General features: G+C 45.9%; 1 protein-coding gene across 2 annotated transcripts in view; it reads right to left on the reverse strand.

Annotated features, from left to right (window-relative positions):
- LOC135525576 (nesprin-1-like) overlaps positions 1-20,803 on the reverse strand; it is a 223,133-nt gene that overhangs the window by 96,975 nt on the left and 105,355 nt on the right. The window contains exons 70-80 of one of the 2 annotated variants that reach the window (XM_064953273.1): positions 20,435-20,599; positions 19,855-20,172; positions 18,963-19,118; positions 18,631-18,801; positions 18,020-18,346; positions 17,649-17,801; positions 17,212-17,379; positions 16,860-17,039; positions 16,595-16,741; positions 16,252-16,377; positions 13,341-13,517 (exon numbers count right to left, since the gene is read on the reverse strand). In XM_064953273.1, coding sequence (XP_064809345.1) covers positions 13,341-13,517; positions 16,252-16,377; positions 16,595-16,741; positions 16,860-17,039; positions 17,212-17,379; positions 17,649-17,801; positions 18,020-18,346; positions 18,631-18,801; positions 18,963-19,118; positions 19,855-20,172; positions 20,435-20,599 — 2,088 coding nt within the window. Of the gene's footprint in view, positions 1-12,592; positions 12,608-13,340; positions 13,518-16,251; positions 16,378-16,594; positions 16,742-16,859; positions 17,040-17,211; positions 17,380-17,648; positions 17,802-18,019; positions 18,347-18,630; positions 18,802-18,962; positions 19,119-19,854; positions 20,173-20,434; positions 20,600-20,803 lie in introns of those variants that run through there. The other variant, XM_064953274.1, reaches the window with a different exon arrangement.

The raw sequence follows: 20,803 nt of genomic DNA on the forward strand, positions 1-20,803 counted from the left end.
TTTTTCCCAAACACAGTGTGTCTAAACTCTGGTGTCCAAACACCCAGAGCGCCATAGACCTTCTGTCTGAGGCCAAACTAGGCTCACCCAGCCACATAATAATACACACAGGCACAAACGACCTGAGGGCCCAGCAGGAAAGAGTGGCCACAGCACTGAAGGGAGTGATTGAAAAGGCTTCTTCTACTTTCCCCAACGCACAAGTGGTTATCTCCACCCTGCTACCACGAAAAGACTTCCACCCTGCCACAATACAGCGGGTAAACGCAAGTATTTCCCGTGACTGTGCCTCAAAACCAAACGTTTTCCTGGCCCACCACTCCACCCTGGACTTGAACAGCCTCTATGACCAGGTCCACCTCTGCAAGGCAGCAGTGCCCATCTTTGCCCGAACTCTAAAGGACATCGCTCTCAAACGTATCCCCAACACTTCACACAGGAGCAACAGATCAATAGACACCCCACCCAGACCAGCGAGACACCCTCCCAGACCTGCAGGACCCCCCTGGACCTACACATAGAGGACCCACGCCAAGAGGAATTACATCCAGACCACCGCACACCCAGACACATCCACACCCCTACCCCAACCAATCAACACCCCCCACGTCAATCATGCCCACACCCCATTTAGGCCCCCTCAGATCAGACCTATGCCACTCCTGCCCACCCCATGCACCCCACCTCCGCAAAGAGGGCCTCAACATGGAAGCCACACATACGCCCAGGTAGTGAGCGGGCAAACAGTCCCAACCCCCACTCTCACACTCGCCCAAGCCAATGGCATGTACCAGATGCTCAGCAGGCTCTGCTCACACTTACTGGCCTGAGGCCAAACCACGACCAACAACATTGGACACTTTATGGAACAAAAAGCCTTTACTATTTCATCCTGGAATATCCAAGGCCTGAGGTCATCTGCCTTTGGCCTGAAGAGCAGAAACCCGGACTTCACCAAAGAAATCGGTAATACAGACATTGTCATCCTGCAAGAAACCTGGTATAGAGGAGACAGACCCACTGGATGCCCTCTAGGTTACAGAGAGCTGGTAGTCCCATCCACCAAACTACCAGGTGTGAAACAGGGAAGGGACTCAGGGGGTATGCTAATTTGGTATAGAGCAGACCTAACTCACTCCATTAAATTAATCAAAACAGGAACATTCTACATTTGGCTAGAAATTCAAAAGGAAATTATCCTAACAGAGAAAAATGTCCTCCTGTGTGCTACCTATATCCCCCCACTAGAATCCCCATATTTTAATGAAGACAGCTTCTCCATCCTGGGGGGAAATCAACCATTTCCAGGCCCAGGGACATGTACTAGTCTGTGGTGACCTAAATGCCAGAACCGGACAAGAACCTGACACCCTCAGCACACAGGGGGACAAACACCTGCCTGGAGGTGACAGCATCCCCTCCCCGTATGCCCCCTAGGCACAACTATGACAACATAACCAACAAAAACGGGTCACAACTCCTGCAGCTCTGTCGCACGCTGGGTATGTACATAGTCAATGGTAGGCTTCGAGGGGACTCCTATGGTAGGTACACCTATAGCTCATCTCTTGGCAGTAGTACTGTAGACTACTTTATCACTGACCTCAACCCAGAGTCTCTCAGAGCGTTCACAGTCAGCCCACTGACACCCCTATCAGACCACAGCAAAATCACAGTCTACCTAAACAGAGCAATACTCAATCATGAGGCATCAAAGCCAAAGGAACTGAGTAACATTAAGAAATGCTATAGATGGAAGGAATGCAGTTTGGAAACCTACCAAAAAACAATTAGGCAACAACAAATTCAATCCCTTTTAGACAATTTCCTGGGTAAAACGTTCCACTGTAATAGTGAAGGTGTAAACTTGGCAGTAGAAAATCTTAACAGTATATTTGACCTCTCAGCTTCCCTATCAAATCTAAAAATCTCAAATAGAAAACCGAAGAAAATTAACAACAATGACAAATGGTTTGATGAAGAATGCAAAATTCTAAGAAAGAAATTGAGAAACCTGTCCAACCAAAAACATAGAGACCCGGAAAACCTGAGTCTACGCCTTCACTATGGTGAATCACTAAAACAATACAGAAATACACTACGGAAAAAGAAGGAACAGCATGTCAGAAATCAGCTCAATGTAATTGAAGAATCCATAGACTCTAACCACTTCTGGGAAAATTGGAAAACACTAAACAAACAACAACACGAAGAATTATCTATCCAAAATGGAGATGTATGGGTAAACCACTTCTCCAATCTTTTTGGCTCTATAACAAAGAATAAAGAGCAAAAACATATACATGATCAAATACAGATCTTAGAATCAACTATTAAAGACTACCAGAACCCACTGGATTCTCCAATAACATTGAATGAGTTACAGGACAAAATAAAAACCCTCCAACCCAAAAAGGCCTGTGGTGTTGATGGTATCCTCAATGAAATGATCAAATATACAGACAACAAATTCCAATTGGCTATACTAAAACTCTTTAACATCATCCTTAGCTCTGGCATCTTCCCCAATATTTGGAACCAAGGACTGATCACCCCAATCCACAAAAATGGAGACAAATTTGACCCCAATAACTACCGTGGAATATGCGTCAACAGTAACCTTGGGAAAATCCTCTGCATTATCATTAACAGCAGACTCGTACACTTCCTCAATGAAAACAATGTACTGAGCAAATGTCAAATTGGCTTTTTACCAAATTACCGTACAACAGACCATGTATTCACCCTGCACACCCTAATTGACAACCAAACAAACCAAAACAAAGGCAAAGTCTTCTCATGCTTTGTTGATTTCAAAAAAGCCTTTGACTCAATTTGGCATGAGGGTCTGCTATACAAACTGTTGGAAAGTGGTGTTGGGGGTAAAACATACGACATCATAAAATCCATGTACACAAACAACAAGTGTGCGGTTAAAATTGGCAAAAACACACACATTTCTTCACACAGGGTCGTGGGGTTAGACAGGGATGCAGCTTAAGCCCCACCCTCTTCAACATATATATCAACGAACTGGCGCGGGCACTAGAAAAGTCTGCAGCACCCGGCCTCACCCTACTAGAATCTGAAGTCAAATGTCTGCTGTTTGCTGATGATCTGGTGCTTCTGTCACCAACCAAGGAGGGCCTACAGCAGCACCTAGATCTTATGCACAGATTCTGTCAGACCTGGGCCCTGACAGTAAATCTCAGTAAGACCAAAATAATGGTGTTCCAAAAAAGGTCCAGTCACCAGGACCACAAATACAAATTCCATCTAGACACTGTTGCCCTAGAGCACACAAAAAACTATACATACCTTGGCCTAAACATCAGCGCCACAGGTAACTTCCACAAAGCTGTGAACGATCTGAGAGACAAGGCAAGAAGGGCATTCTATGCCATCAAAAGGAACATAAATTTCAACATACCAATTAGGATTTGGCTAAAAATACTTGAATCAGTCATAGAGCCCATTGCCCTTTATGGTTGTGAGGTCTGGGGTCCGCTCACCAACCAAGACTTCACAAAATGGGACAAACACCAAATTGAGACTCTGCACGCAGAATTCTGCAAAAATATCCTCAGTGTACAACGTAGAACACCAAATAATGCATGCAGAGCAGAATTAGGCCGATACCCACTAATTATCAAAATCCAGAAAAGAGCAGTTAAATTCTATAACCACCTAAAAGGAAGCGATTCCCAAACCTTCCACAACAAAGCCATCACCTACAGAGAGATGAACCTGGAGAAGAGTCCCTAAGCAAGCTGGTCCTGGGGCTCTGTTCACAAACACACCCTACAGAGCCCCATGACAGCAGCACAATTAGACCCAACCAAATCATGAGAAAACAAAAAGATATTTACTTGACACACTGGAAAGAATTAACAAAAAAACAGAGCAAACTAGAATGCTATTTGGCCCTACACAGAGAGTACACAGCGGCAGAATACCTGACCACTGTGACTGACCCAAAATTAAGGAAAGCTTTGACTATGTACAGACTCAGCGAGCATAGCCTTGCTATTGAGAAAGGCCGACGTAGGCAGACATGGCTCTCAAGAGAAGACAGGCTATGTGCCCACTGCCCACAAAATGAGGTGGAAACTGAGCTGCACTTCCTAACCTCCTGCCCAATGTATGACCATATTAGAGAGACATATTTCCCTCAGATTACACAGATCCACAAAGAATTCGAAAACAAATCCAATTTTGAAAAACTCCCATATCTACTGGGTGAAATTCCACAGTGTGCCATCAGAGCAGCAAGATTTGTGACCTGTTGCCACGAGAAAAGGGCAACCAGTGAAGAACACGCACCATTGTAAATACAACACATATCTATGCTTATTTATTTTATCTTGTGTCCTTTACCATTTGCACATTGTAAAAACACTGTATATATATATATATATAATATGACATTTGTAATGTCTTTATTGTTTTGAAACTTCTGTATGTGTGATGTCTACTGTTAATTTTTATTGTTTATTTCACTTTATATATTATATACCTTACTTGCTTTGGCAATGTTAACACATGTTTCCCATGCCAATAAAGCCCCTTGAATTGAATTGAATTGAATTGAGTGGAGATGAATTGTATTTGAGCAATGTGCATGTTTGATCTCCTGCTGTGTTAGTGGTTTGTATATGAGCAAACTGCTAATCGGTGAAACTGATATTGACTGTTACACACTTATTGAATCTAGATTCAATGTGGAGAGTTAAAACTTAGGGATCTTCTTAGGGATCCAGTGAAGATGGAAGTGTGACAGTGCTCCCTAAAAATATATAGTATCAGTCAAAAGTTTGGACACACCTACTCATTCAAGTTTGTATTTACATTTTTTCAATTTTCTACATTGTAGAATAATATTGAAGACATCAAACCTATGAAATAACACATATAGAGTCATGTAGTAACCAAAAAAGTATTAAACCGATTCTCCAAATAGCCACCCTTTGCCTTGATGACAGCTTTGCACACTCTTGGCATTCTCTCAACCAGCTTCATGAGGTAGTCACCTGGAATGCATTTCAAATAACAGGTGTGTCTTGTTAAAAGTTAATTTGTGGAAGTTCTTTCCTTCTTAATGCCTTTGAGCCAATCAGTCGTGTTGTGACAAGGTAGGGGTGGTATAGAGAAGATATTCCCTTTTGGCAAAAGACCAAGTCCATATTATGGCAAGAACAGCCCAAATAAGCAAAGAGAAAGAGAATTTCCGGTTCCGGTTGGAGCGAGCGGTCGCATCTACACTTCGGTCCGCAGGTAGTATAACTTTTCATTACATTTCGTTATAGTACAACGGTTTGATTTGTCTAATCTTAGCAATTTCTTCTTAGCCAGCTACATAGCCGTCTTTGTATCAACGACAATTGCATAATTATCGTATTTCGTCGTCCTAACGTATCTGCCCAGCAGCTAGCTAAGCAGCTAGCTAACATCCACTGTCCACTAGCACTGTAGAAACTATTACACTCAACTGAACGACTCGATTAGCGTAGTGTCAGCTAGCTACATAGTTGTCTTCGTATCCAAGATAATTGTGCAGTTTAGAGTGTGTAGACTTAGAGTGATTATCTTAATTTACCGAGGTTAGCTAGCCAGCTATTTGTCGTCCTTAACGTAGGAAATGCTGCTAGCTAGCTAGCCAACAGCTAGCCAACCTCTACCGAATTGAACTCCAACTACCCGGTCAACATTCCGCGTCGCTCCACAGGTAGTATCACATTTTCATTTCACTTCATTACAGTACAACGGTTTGATTTGTTTGATCGTAGCTAGCCAGCTACATAGCCGTCTTTGTATCTAAGACAATTGTGTAGTCTAGAGCGATTTTCTAGGTTAGCTGGCCAGCTATTGTCGTTCTTCTAACGTAGCTAGCCAGCTAGCCCCGAATAGCAGCACTGTAGTAACTATTACAGTACAACGGTTTGTTTTGTTTGATCGTAGCTAGCTAGCTACATAGCCGTCTTTGTATCTAAGACAATTGTGTAGCCTAGAGCGATTTTCTAGGTTAGCTGGCCAGCTATTGTCGTTCTTCTAACGTAGCTAGCCAGCTAGCCCCGAATAGCAGCACTGTAGTAACTATTACAGTACAACGGTTTGTTTTGTTTGATCGTAGCTAGCTAGCTACATAGCCGTCTTTGTATCTAATACAATTGTGTAGCCTAGAGCGATTTTCTAGGTTAGCCAGCCAGCTATTGTCGTTCTTTTAAAGTAACGGAACGCAATCAACCTTGCTAGCTAGCCAGCTAGCCCCGAATAGCAGCACTGTAGAAACTATTACACTCGACGGAACGACTTGATTAGTGTAGTGTCAACATCGCAGCCACTACCAGCTAGCCTACTCCAGCAGTACTGTATCATTTCAATCATTTTAGTCAATAAGATTCTTGCTACGTAAGCTTAACTTTCTGAACATTCGAGACGTGTAGTCCACTTGTCATTCCAATCTCCTTTGCATTAGCGTAGCCTCTTCTGTACCCTGTTAACTATGTGTCTATCTATCCCTGTTCTCTCCTCTCTGCACAGACCATACAAACGCTCCACACCGCGTGGCCGCGGCCACCCTAATCTGGTGGTCCCAGCGCGCACGACCCACGTGGAGTTCCTGGTCTCCGGTAGCCTCTGGAACTGCCGATCTGCGGCCAACAAGGCAGAGTTCATCTCAGCCTATGCCTCCCTCCAGTCCCTCGACTTCCTGGCACTGACGGAAACATGGATCACCACAGATAACACTGCTACTCCTACTGCTCTCTCTTCGTCCGCCCACGTGTTCTCGCACACCCCGAGAGCTTCTGGTCAGCGGGGTGGTGGCACCGGGATCCTCATCTCTCCCAAGTGGTCATTCTCTCTCTCTCCCCTTACCCATCTATCTATCGCCTCCTTTGAATTCCATGCTGTCACAGTTACCAGCCCTTTCAAGCTTAACATTCTTATCATTTATCGCCCTCCAGGTTCCCTCGGAGAGTTCATCAATGAGCTTGATGCCTTGATAAGCTCCTTTCCTGAGGACGGCTCACCTCTCACAGTCCTGGGCGACTTTAACCTCCCCACGTCTACCTTTGACTCATTCCTCTCTGCCTCCTTCTTTCCACTCCTCTCCTCTTTTGACCTCACCCTCTCACCTTCCCCCTACTCACAAGGCAGGCAATACGCTCGACCTCATCTTTACTAGATGCTGTTCTTCCACTAACCTCACTGCAACTCCCCTCCAAGTCTCCGACCACTACCTTGTATCCTTTTCCCTCTCGCTCTCATCCAACACTTCCCACACTGCCCCTACTCGGATGGTATCGCGCCGTCCCAACCTTCGCTCTCTCTCCCCCGCTACTCTTTCCTCTTCCATCCTATCATCTCTTCCCTCTGCTCATACCTTCTCCAACCTTTCTCCTGACTCTGCCTCCTCAACCCTCCTCTCTTCCCTTTCTGCATCCTTTGACTCTCTATGTCCCCTATCCTCCAGGCCGGCTCGGTCCTCCCCTCCCGCTCCGTGGCTCGATGACTCATTGCGAGCTCACAGAACAGAGCTCCGGGCAGCCGAGCGGAAATGGAGGAAAACTCGCCTCCCTGCCGACCTGGCATCCTTTCACTCCCTCCTCTCTACATTTTCCTCCTCTGTCTCTGCTGCTAAAGCCACTTTCTACCACTCTAAATTCCAAGCATCTGCCTCTAACCCTAGGAAGCTCTTTGCCACCTTCTCCTCCCTCCTGAATCCTCCTCCCCTCCCCCCCTCCTCCCTCTCTGCAGATGACTTCGTCAACCATTTTGAAAAGAAGGTCGACGACATCCGATCCTCGCTTGCTAAGTCAAACGACACCGCTGGTTCTGCTCACACTGCCCTACCCTGTGCTCTGACCTCTTTCTCCCCTCTCTCTCCAGATGAAATCTCGCTTCTTGTGACGGCCGGCCGCCCAACAACCTGCCCGCTCGACCCTATCCCCTCTTCTCTCCTCCAGACCATTTCCGGGGACCTTCTCCCTTACCTCACCTCGCTCATCAACTCATCCCTGACCGCTGGCTACGTCCCTTCCGTCTTCAAGAGAGCGAGAGTTGCACCCCTTCTGAAAAAACCTACACTCGATCCCTCCGATGTCAACAACTACAGACCAGTATCCCTTCTTTCTTTTCTCTCCAAAACTCTTGAACGTGCCGTCCTTGGCCAGCTCTCCCGCTATCTCTCTCAGAATGACCTTCTTGATCCAAATCAGTCAGGTTTCAAGACTAGTCATTCAACTGAGACTGCTCTTCTCTGCATCACGGAGGCGCTCCGCACTGCTAAAGCTAACTCTCTCTCCTCTGCTCTCATCCTTCTAGACCTATCGGCTGCCTTCGATACTGTGAACCATCAGATCCTCCTCTCCACCCTCTCCGAGTTGGGCATCTCCGGCGCGGCCCACGCTTGGATTGCGTCCTACCTGACAGGTCGCTCCTACCAGGTGGCGTGGCGAGAATCTGTCTCCTCGCCACGCGCTCTCACCACTGGTGTCCCCCAGGGCTCTGTTCTAGGCCCTCTCCTATTCTCGCTATACACCAAGTCACTTGGCTCTGTCATAACCTCACATGGTCTCTCCTATCATTGCTATGCAGACGACACACAATTAATCTTCTCCTTTCCCCCTTCTGATGACCAGGTGGCGAATCGCATCTCTGCATGTCTGGCAGACATATCAGTGTGGATGACGGATCACCACCTCAAGCTGAACCTCGGCAAGACGGAGCTGCTCTTCCTCCCGGGGAAGGACTGCCCGTTCCATGATCTCGCCATCACGGTTGACAACTCCATTGTGTCCTCCTCCCAGAGCGCTAAGAACCTTGGCGTGATCCTGGACAACACCCTGTCGTTCTCAACCAACATCATGGCGGTGGCCCGTTCCTGTAGGTTCATGCTCTACAACATCCGCAGAGTACGACCCTGCCTCACACAGGAAGCGGCGCAGGTCCTAATCCAGGCACTTGTCATCTCCCGTCTGGATTACTGCAACTCGCTGTTGGCTGGGCTCCCTGCCTGTGCCATTAAACCCCTACAACTCATCCAGAACGCCGCAGCCCGTCTGGTGTTCAACCTTCCCAAGTTCTCTCACGTCACCCCGCTCCTCCGCTCTCTCCACTGGCTTCCAGTTGAAGCTCGCATCCGCTACAAGACCATGGTGCTTGCCTACGGAGCTGTGAGGGGAACGGCACCGCAGTACCTCCAGGCTCTGATCAGGCCCTACACCCAAACAAGGACACTGCGTTCATCCACCTCTGGCCTGCTCGCCTCCCTACCATTGAGGAAGTACAGTTCCCGCTCAGCCCAGTCAAAACTGTTCGCTGCTCTGGCCCCCAATGGTGGAACAAACTCCCTCACGACGCCAGGACAGCGGAGTCAATCACCACCTTCCGGAGACACCTGAAACCCCACCTCTTCAAGGAATACCTAGGATAGGATAAGTAATCCTTCTCACCACCCCCCCTTAATGATTTAGATGCACTATTGTAAAGTGGCTGTTCCACTGGATGTCAGAAGGTGAATTCACCAATTTGTAAGTCGCTCTGGATAAGAGCGTCTGCTAAATGACTTAAATGTAAATGTAAAAGAAACGACAGTCCATCATTATTTTAAGACATGAAGGTCAGTCAATGAGTAACATTTCAGGAACTTTGAAAGTTTCTTCAAGTGCAGTCGCAAAAACCATGATGAAACTGGCTCTCATGAGCACCGCCACAGGAAAGGAAGACCCAGAGTTACCTCTTCTGCAGAGGATAAATTCATTAGAGTTATCAGCCTCAGAAATGCAGCCCAAATAAATGCTTCACAGAGTTCAAGTAACAGACACATCTCAACATCAGCTGTTCAGAGGAGACTGTGTGAATCATGCCTTCATGGTCAAATTGCTGCAAAGAAAACACCACTAAAGGACACCAATAATAAGAAGAGACTTGCTTGGGCCAAGAAACACGAACAATGGACATTAAACCAGTGTAAATCTGTCCTTTGGTCTGATGAGTCCAAATTGCGATTTCTGGTTCCAACTGCTGTGTCTTTGCAAGACGCAGAGTAGGTGAACTGATGACCTCTGCATGTGTTGTTCCCACCATGAAGCATGGAGGAGGTGGTGTGATGGTGTGGGGGTGCTTTGCTGCTTTTTTTATAAATCAAGCCACACTTAACCAGCATGTCTACCACGGCATTCAGTAGCGATACGCCATCCCATCTGGTTTGCGCTTAGTGGGACTATCATTTGTTTTTCAACAGGACAATGACCCAACATACCTCCAGGCTGTGTAAGGGCTATTTGACCAATAAGGATAGTGATGGAGTGCTGCATCAGATGACCTGGCTTCCACAATCACCCGACCTCATCCCAATTGAGGTTTGGGATGAGTTGGACCGCAGAGTGGAGGTAAAGTAGCCAACAAGGGCTCAGCATATGTGGGAACTCCTTCAAGACTGTTGGAAAAGCATTCCAGGTGAAGATGGTTGAGAGAATGCCAAGAGTGTGCAAAGCTGTCATCAAGGCAAAGGGTGGCTACTTTGAAGAATCTCAAATATAAAATATATTTTGATTGGTTTAACACTTTTTTGGTTACTACATGATTCCATATGTGTTATTTTGTAGTTTTGATGTCTTCACTATTATTCTACAATGTAGTACATAGTCAAAATAAAGAAAAACCCTTGAATGAGTAGGTGTCCAAACTATTTACTGGTACTGCATATTTTTTACTCTGCACACTGCAGTCTATGTTCCCTGTTATTTTATTGTTGCAGTTTAATTATCAGTTATTTTTCAAATGTCCTTATTTTAAATTTTTATTTGCATTTATTTATTTTTTTACTTCAGTTTATTTTAGTACATACAGTGCCTTGCGAAAGTATTCGGCCCCCTTGAACTTTGCGACCTTTTGCCACATTTCAGGCTTCAAACATAAAGATATAAAACTGTATTTTTTGTGAAGAATCAACAACAAGTGGGACATAATCATGAAGTGGAACGACATTTATTGGATATTTCAAACTTTTTTCATTATTCAGCCCCTTTACTTTCAGTCCAGCAAAAGTTCAGTGAGGATCTCTGAATGATCCAATGTTGACCTAAATGACTAATGATGATAAATACAATCCACCTGTGTGTAATCAAGTCTCCGTATAAATGCACCTGCACTGTGATAGTCTCAGAGGTCCGTTAAAAGCGCAGAGAGCATCATGAAGAACAAGGAACACACCAGGCAGGTCCGAGATACTGTTATGAAGAAGTTTAATGCCGGATTTGGATACAAAAATATTTCCCAAGCTTTAAACATCCCAAGGAGCACTGTGCAAGCGATAATATTGAAATGGAAGGAGTATCAGACCACTGCAAATCTACCAAGACCTGGCCGTCCCTCTAAACTTTCAGCTCATACAAGGAGAAGACTGATCAGAGATGCAGCCAAGAGGCCCATGATCACTGGATGAACTGCAGAGATCTACAGCTGAGGTGGGAGACTCTGTCCATAGGACAACAATCAGTCGTATATTGCACAAATCTGGCCTTTATGGAAGAGTGGCAAGAAGAAAGCCATTTCTTAAAGATATCCATAAAAAGTGTTGTTTAAAGTTTGCCACAAGCCACCTGGGAGACACACCAAACATGTGGAAGAAGGTGCTCTGGTCAGATGAAACAAAAATTGAACTTTTTGGCAACAATGCAAAACGTTATGTTTGGCGTAAAAGCAACACAGCTCATCACCCTGAACACACCATACCCACTGTCAAACATGGTGGTGGCAGCATCATGGTTTGGGCCTGCTTTTCTTCAGCAGGGACAGGGAAGATGGTTACAATTGATGGGAAGATGGATGGAGCCAAATACAGAACCATTCTGGAAGAAAACCTGATGGAGTCTGCAAAAGACCTGAGACTGGGACGGAGATTTGTCTTCCTACAAGACAATGATCCAAAACATAAAGCAAAATCTACAATGGAATGGTTCAAAAATAAACATATCCAGGTGTTAGAATGGCCAAGTCAAAGTCCAGACCTGAATCCAATCGAGAATCTGTGGAAAGAACTGAAAACTGCTGTTCACAAATGCTCTCCATCCAACCTCACTGAGCTCGAGCTGTTTTGCAAGGAGGAATGGGAAAAGAATTCAGTCTCTCGATGTGCAAAATTGATAGAGACATACCCCAAGCGACTTACAGCTGTAATTGCAGCAAAAGGTGGCGCTACAAAGTATTAACTAAAGGGGGCTGAATAATTTTGCACGCCCAATTTTTCAGTTTTTGATTTGTTAAAAAAGTTTGAAATATCCAATAAATGTCATTCCACTTCATGATTGTGTCCCACTTGTTGTTGATTCTTCACAAAAAAATACAGTTTTATATCTTTATGTTTGAAGCCTGAAATGTGGCAAAAGGTCGCAAAGTTCAAAGGGGCCAAATACTTTCGCAAGGCACTGTACATTCTTAAAACTGCATTGTTGGTTAAGGGCTTGTAAGTAAGCATTTCACTGTAAAGACAAAGACCTGTTGTCTTTGCACATGAAATACAATTTTATTTAATGTGGTTAATTGGTGACAATGTTTCAACCACTTCGGTCTGTCATCAGGTGTCTACCTTGGCCTGGGTGAGCATGTTGTGGGATTGACCCTGCTTCCTACTTTGGCCTGGGTGAGCATGTTGTGGGATTAACCCTGCTTCCTACCTTGGCCTGGGTGAGCATGTTGTGGGATTAACCCTGCTTCCTACCTTGGCCTGGGTGAGCATGTTGTGGGATTAACCCTGCTTCCTACCTTGGCCTGGGTGAGCATGTTGTGGGATTAACCCTGCTTCCTACCTTGGCCTGGGTGAGCATGTTGTGGGATTAACCCTGCTTCCTACCTTGGCCTGGGTGTGCATGTTGTGGGATTAACCCTGCTTCCTACCTTGGCCTGGGTGAGCATGTTGTGGGATTAACCCTGCTTCCTACTTTGGCCTGGGTGAGCATGTTGTGGGATTAACCCTGCTTCCTACCTTGGCCTGGGTGAGCATGTTGTGGGATTAACCCTGCTTCCTACCTTGGCCTGGGTGAGCATGTTGTGGGATTAACCCTGCTTCCTACCTTGGCCTGGGTGAGCATGTTGTGGGATTAACCCTGCTTCCTACCTTGGCCTGGGTGAGCATGTTGTGGGATTAACCCTGCTTCCTACCTTGGCCTGGGTGAGCATGTTGTGGGATTAACCCTGCTTCCTACCTTGGCCTGGGTGAGCATGTTGTGGGATTAACCCTGCTTCCTACCTTGGCCTGGGTGAGCATGTTGTGGGATTAACCCTGCTTCCTACCTTGGCCTGGGTGAGCATGTTGTGGGATTAACCCTGCTTCCTACCTTGGCCTGGGTGAGCATGTTGAGGGCGATCTTGGTCTCGAGCTCCGCTGGTCTTCTGGAGAGGCTGAGAAGCTGCTGCTCCATGTCCTGGAACTGATCAGATAGCTCCTGCTTCTGCTCCTTTATCTCCCTCCAGCCCTCACATAGCTCCTGGGAGCTCAACATCCTCTCCTCCATCTGTAGAGTACAACATGAAGTACACAGCTGAGTGCAGAACAACAAGGAAGTCAACCTATGCATATTCTTAGAAAAAAGGGTTCCAAAAGGTTTCTACAGCTGTATCCATGGCATAATACGTTTTGGTTCCAGGTAGAACTCTTTTTTTGTTCCATGTAGAACTCTCTGTGTCAAGTGTTCTACATGGAACTCAAATGGGTTCAACTGGAACCAAAAAGGTTCATTCAAAGGGTTCTCCTATGGGGACAGCCGAAGAAACCTTTTAGATTCTAGATACCACCTTTTTTTCTAGGGTTGAACATTGGCTTGTTTTGTGGTAGGTCTTTTTGTATACTAGTTTTATGATTCCTTTGCTGGTTGTTGTATGCATACTTATTAGCCTGGTCCCAGGTCTGTTAGTGTTTTTGCCTACTCCAATGTCATTGTCAAGTCAGACGTCATGTTTTGTATGACAATTCCATGAAGGAGTTGACAAGAGAGCAGTAACAGACTGTCACCAAGGCTGTTATAGGCCTACATATTGGCCCTGAATTCTAATGACGTGAAATGTAATGCTCTTTTTATTGTGAGAACTTGCAAGAGTAAGATGTGTGTATTTATTGCTGACCAAAACGGGCACATGTGTGTATCCACGTTTGCCATCCCGCGCACATTGATTTTGTTCACCCACAGCATGAGCGATGAGGACACGCAGGTTGAAATATAAAAAAAAAACAATTATATATCAACCAGTTATATTAATTTGGGGAGAGGTCAAAAAGCATTTAACATTTATGGTAATTTAGCTAGCTAGCTTGCTAATGATTTTTTTATTTCACCTTTATTTAACCAGGTAGGCAAGTTGAGAATAAGTTCTCATTTACAATTGAGGCCTGGCCAAGATAAAGCAAAGCAGTTCGACACATACAACAACACAGAGTTACACATGGAATAAACAAACATACAGTTAATAATACAATAGAAAAATAAGTATATATACAATGTGAGCAAATGAGGTAAGATAAGGGAGGTAAAGGCAAAAAAAGGCCACGGTGGCGAAGTAAATACAATATAGAAAGTAGATTTGCAGTGGAAGAATGTGCAAAGTAGAAATATAAATAATGGGGTGCAAAGGAGCAAAATAAATAAATACAGTAGGGGGAGAGGTAGTTGTTTGGGCTAAATTATAGATGGGTGATGTACAGGTGCAGTAATCTGTGAGCTGCTCTGACAGCTGGTGCTTGAAGCTAGTGAGGGAGATAAGTGTTTCCAGTTTCAGAGATTTTAGTAGTTCGTTCCAGTCATTGGCAGCAGAGAACTGGAAGGAGAGGTGGCCAAAGGAGGAATTGGTTTTGGGGGTGACCAGAGAGATATACCTGCTGGAGAGCGTGCTACATGTGGGTGCTGCTATGGTACCAGCGAGCTGAGATAAGGTGGGACTTTACCTAGCAGGGTCTTGTAGATGACCTGGAGCCAGTGGGTTTGGCGACGAGTATGAAGCGAGGGCCAGCCAACGAGAGCGTACAGCTTCGCAGTGGTGGTAGTATATGGGCTTTGGTGACAAAATGGATTGCACTGTGATAGACTGCATACAATTTATTGAGTAGGGTATTGGAGGCTATTTTGTAAATGACATCGCCGAAGTCGAGGATCGGTAAGGATGGTCAGTTTTACGAGGGTATGTTGGGCAGCATGAGTGAAGGATGCTTTGCTGTGAAATAGGAAGCCAATTCTAGATTTAATTTTGGATTGGAGATGTTTGATGTGAGTCTGGAAGGAGAGTTTACAGTCTATCCAGACACCTAGGTATTTGTAGTTGTCCACATATTCTAAGTCAGAACCGTCCAGAGTAGTGATGCTGGATGGGCGGGCAGGTGCAGGCAGCGATCGGTTGAAAAGCATGCATTTAGTTTTACTTGTATTTAAGAGCAGTTGGAGGACACAAAAGGAGAGCTGTATGGCATTGAAGCTCGTCTGGAGGGTTGTTAACACAGTGTCCAAAGAAGGGCCAGAAGTATACAGAATGGTGTCATCTGCGTAGAGGTGGATCAGAGACTTACCAGCAGCAAGAGCGACATCATTGATGTATACAGAGAAGAGAGTCGGGCCAAGAATTGAACCCTGTGGCACCCCCATAGAGACTGCCCGAGGCACGGACTAAAGGCCTTCCAATTTGACACACTGAACTCTGATAGACACACTGACAGCTAATTCGTCCTGGGATATAAACATTGGGTTGTGATTTTACCTGAAATGCACATGTACTCCGACAATTAATCCACAGATAAACGGTCAACCGATTTCATTTCTCATCATCTCTCCTCTTTCCTTCAAGCTTCCTTTTCTTCTTTGGACTTTATATGACGTTTGGCAACCAACTTTACGGTGCATTACTACAACCGACTGGAGTGCGGACCTCAGTTAATCTTTCAATCACCCATGTGGGTATACACTTCTAAAAACCAATGAGGAGATGGGAGAGACTGAACTTGCAGCGCATTGAGCTTCACAAATAGAACCAATTTCTATTTTAGCGCCTGGCCACACAGATGCTCACTGACACACGCGAGCAGTGTGTGTGCAATGATTGAATAACATGTATGTGTAAATGTATTTTGCAACACGAGCGGTGTGGTCAGCATGCTACATATGCCAAATACTTGAAACTGAATCTTATGGGGAAAACCCTGTTGTCAATACTGTAGGGACAAGGTGATGACCAGAAGTGAATGTACATTAAGACCAGCCCACACACCGTGTGTTTGACCTGCTGGACTTCCGCAGCGGTGGCTCTCACAGCATCATCAGACAAGTCACACACAGAACACACCAGGTCCAGGTACGTACTGGCCTGCTCCTGTAGAGCCCTGTAGTGCTTCACCTGTACAGGTAACAGGGGAATATACAGAAAAATGTTGTCAGCTTGATAAAACATTTAATACAGCCTTCTATTTGACTTGATGAAGGAATTCAGAATGGTGATGAAATTCCAGAACTTCAAGGCATAACCCAGTTGTCATGGAAACAACATTACTGTGTTATTTGATTCTCATTCTCTGCCTATAAAAGAGCAAGAGGATAACCAGTCAGTCAGACACCTGTTTGAGGGCCTCCTGCATGCCAAAGGGAGGTTGACAGTGCAGCAGTAGCTCCTCATTGACGGTGGAGAGCCAGGTCTGGCACTGCTGCAGAGTGTCCTGGTGACTGACATGCTTCTGCAGTTCTCTGTCCAGACTCTGGTAAACCTGATGAAGACACAGACACACCAAGACAAGTGAGAAGATGAGCCAGGTTAGAGGGAGATGGAAACAGTAAGAGAGTAGAACAGAGCAGAGCAGCATAGCGTGTTACTATAGCACTCACACACTGTGCGCTGCTGCAGATGGCTGAGTAGCTGTCTCTGGTGCCCTGATGGTGAGCCTTGACCTGCTGGCTGGTCTTAGCCTGCATCTGGTCTGTTGTACAGCTGGACACCAAGTCTTCTCCTTTCTCCTTCAGACTGGTCAGGCGTTCCTCAAAACTAGCTATTTCCTCCATGATTGCCTAAGAAATGTGACAGACAAGAGTTCAGATTAGAAAAAGTAGTAGACAACAATTGCATTTTTAGATTGTTGGTTTTGAACTTCAGAAGCATAATTCCATGGCAATTATTACATAATATCATTCTGATTGATTCTCATACGGTTCCATTCCATAACATCAGTCAGTCACCCACCTTGTGGCGGGCCAGTTGTTGTGTGGCCGTCTCCATACTACATGTCTGCATGGAGTCTGAGGTGACCAGCCTACTGGACATCTGTAGGAGCCCCTTCTCCACCTCCTGGAGCTCATTGTTGTAGCCCTCATGCTCCTTCACCCACTCCACCAGACTCTGGACCTGGCTCTGAAAACAAGTTCAGAACACTTTCTCTCATAGTCTCCACAGCCACACTGATCAGGTAAGATGATTACAGATGATGGAAGCTCACTAATAATGTAGTAGATGATCACTGCAAGTGGTAGCAATTATAAGACGTTTAGGGGTTATGTTTAATGGTATTTTTTCAGGGAGCCTTTAACTCTTCTAGCTCAAAGTGTATGTAGTATAACGGTAGCGCGTAGACCCATTGAGTCCAAAGCGCAGCATCACAGCTTTCAATGCAGGACACCTACCTTGGCTGCAGTGCAGAGTTCCTGGTAGTCAGTCTGCAACCTGTTCATGTTGTCTCTGATGGTTGGGTCACAGACCATATCCAGCAGAACCTCTCCTTTCTCAACCACTGACCTCACCGCTGACTCGTGGGACTGCACTGTCTGCTCGATTGTCTACGTGAGGAAGAAAATGTTCTTTAAAATGTCAATAAATAAATCATTCAGCTGTTGTTGAAAAGTATTATTTCTACCACAGCACAACCAGACAGACAGACAGACAGACAGACAGACAGACAGACAGATATTGATCGGGAAGTTGAGGTTATCAACAGTAAACACAGCAGCATGTGACCTACCAAGCAGATTAGCATGACATCAGCTAGCCTATGTACCTTATATTTGGCTAACTGGGCCTTCTTCTGGTAGAGCTCAGCTTTCAGCTCGATGGGTGAGCTTAACAAAGCCTTGGTCTCAGCGAGCCACTGTGCCTGGGCCTTGTACTTGTCCAGGAAGTCTTTGGAGAGGGAGATGCATTTCTCCAGGGAGCTGTGCTCCGTGCGAAGCCCAGCCATCAGGCCCTCTAGCTGGGATCTATGAGCATCCACCTCCTCCCTCAGCTGCTCAGCTTCTGGTTCCTCCAGGAAGGCCACGGCCCGCTCTGTCTTCTCACGCATCGTCTTCAGGAAGCTGTGGCCCTGCTCCATGTCACCCTGAAGAGCCTGGAGAAAAGACACACAGAGAGTAAACAGAAGCAGTTACGCCTGTGACCATAACCTTTTCAGAGGATGAAAGAAAGCAAAGAGAGTTTGAGACTTGGTAGTGTCACTGTGATGCTAAAGTACACTAGGTCCGCACTGAAAAAGTATTTCAAAATAGCTTACTTTTGCGACATAAAAGTTGTTGCCTACCAACTGAGGCATGGCTTCCATTTAGCTGAAGCTCAGACTGTAGTCTCTCTCCCCAGACTCAGGGCAGCGGCTCTAAGAAGAGTCTGTTACTGTACCTCCAGTGTCTTCATCTTCCTCTCCATGGTAAGACGGTCTACTACACTGATGCTGATAGCCATGGTGCTGAAGTTGTTCTTGGCCGAGCTCAGCCAATCAGAGAAGGTCCTGAACACATTCTGGGCCTCCTCGATGCAACACACCTCCACCTGTAGTTGCTTGATGCTCTCCTGCAGTACATCAACAGACAGCCCAAGAAAAAAAGATAGAAATGGAGATTCTGCACTGTGGTAGCAAACTGGGGTGTGTAAATTAGTCCAAGGTTTGTGTGTGTGTGTATGTGTGCATGCTTGTGTGTTCCTGCCTATGTGTGTAACTGAGCAGGTCGTACCAGTAGGTGCAGTAGCAGGGCGTGGTAGCGGGTGGTGAGTTGGGTAGCTCTGGTGCTGACCCGGCTGCTGATGTGGGTCTCATCTATGACCTGCTGGGCTAGAACACTCAGACCCTCCACCTCTTCCTGGTACACTAGCACCTCCTCCTGCCAACTCTGTATACATAGAGAGAGAGAGAGAGGGAGAGAGAGAGAGAGAGACACAATTTAAGCCCTGTTTCTATTTGCACTGTGAAGTAAACCCAGGTTGGGCTGGCCTTGGTGGGCTGGCTGAAATTGTGTTTCCACTGCCTCAAGAAAATAGAAATGATGTCATGTTGCTAGGTAGACAATATGTGACTGCAGCTGGCTTCACTAATGTTGAATCATTTAATTCACCCTCACCATGCTGTAACTAACGTTAGCCCATACTCCTGCCAGTGCCAGCCAGGCTCAGAGCCGTCTTTAGCTTGCTGGTGTTAGCTAGTTAGTTAAACGGTTAGCATCATCGTTAGCATAACTAGCTAGCTAGCTTCATTCCTACCTTGCTTGCCATAGCATTGGCTATTAGCTAGTTAACCAAGCAAACCAGACAACAAGCCCAGACGAGCTAGCTAAACATTGTGTCAGCATCCAGCAGTGATCAGCTTGGTGGTTGCATAGTAATGGCGTCACCAGCCCAAATTGTAATCGAGCAGGCACCAGTTGTGAAACAGGGTCGCGCAAGCTCGATTTTGAGAAATCCATTCCAGTCAGCTCGAAATTGGCCCTAATTTTCCCTAATTTGAAGTGTCAGTTGAAACAGGGCTTTATTGAAACACCAGCAGCTCCTATTGGAAGACAAGCTCAGAGAGACATACAAACACCGAACATCATGTACTGAAACTCAGGCGCTGTAGAAGAAGATGCTGACCTTTATCAGTTGGAGTTGAGTGTCCTTGGTGGCACGGTCCGACCGGCGATGACTCCTCAGTTGACTTTTGCTCTCCATGCTATTCAGCCAGCTGTCCAGACCCTGAAACTTTTGCTCCATCTGGCGGAGCTTGGCCAGGGTACTGTTGAGCTGGGTCCTGGTGTCTCCCAACTTACCCTGGTACAGATTCCAGTTCTGCTGCAAGGTCTCCAGGACCCGGTCCTCGATTTGGGGGACACCCCAGGGCACAACCTGGTCTCTACTGTCCAGCAGGGTGTTGAGTAGGGCCTCGCCCTCCGTGCACTGGACCTGCAGCTCCTGGAAACGAATGCAGAGAGACAGCTGTCATTGTTATTCAGACTGAACATTACGAAACATTACTGGACATTCCAACGCCATTATACATCTCGCGCCGACAGGCAAAGCTAGGCAATTTTCCCCATGCTGAATAACATACGTTTAGCCAACAATTTGGGAATATGGTCCATTATATTCAATACGTCAGGGCACAAGATCAATGGGAAAAGCCACTCTTCTTTGGTTCTTGTATGTGGAAACAGCAGTATGTTCTTGTTATGACCTGTAGTTTCTGAAGCGTCTCCTCCAGAGTGTCCACATCCCCCTCTAGCTGTGTGTAGCAGCCCAGTTTCTCCTGCTCCTGCTCCAGCCACGCCTCAAACACATTTAGGCCTCTCTCGTACTCCTGGTGGGCCTGCACCAGCTCTTCTGCCTTCCCCACCGCAGTCTGGGAACACAAAAACAAATATGTGCATTATAGACATGTAACTACTACAAAAATATGAAATGATAACATGAGACTTGTGTCTTCACACAGCCACTGTGCACGGGAGGAATGCCATAAGGTAGGGGTATATTATCTATGCATAGTCACTTTACCTAAATGTACAAATTACCTCGACTTACCTGTATCCCCGCACATTGACTCAGT

Source organism: Oncorhynchus masou, chromosome 32 (genome assembly GCF_036934945.1).
Source record: "Oncorhynchus masou masou isolate Uvic2021 chromosome 32, UVic_Omas_1.1, whole genome shotgun sequence".
Taxonomy (NCBI): domain Eukaryota; kingdom Metazoa; phylum Chordata; class Actinopteri; order Salmoniformes; family Salmonidae; genus Oncorhynchus; species Oncorhynchus masou.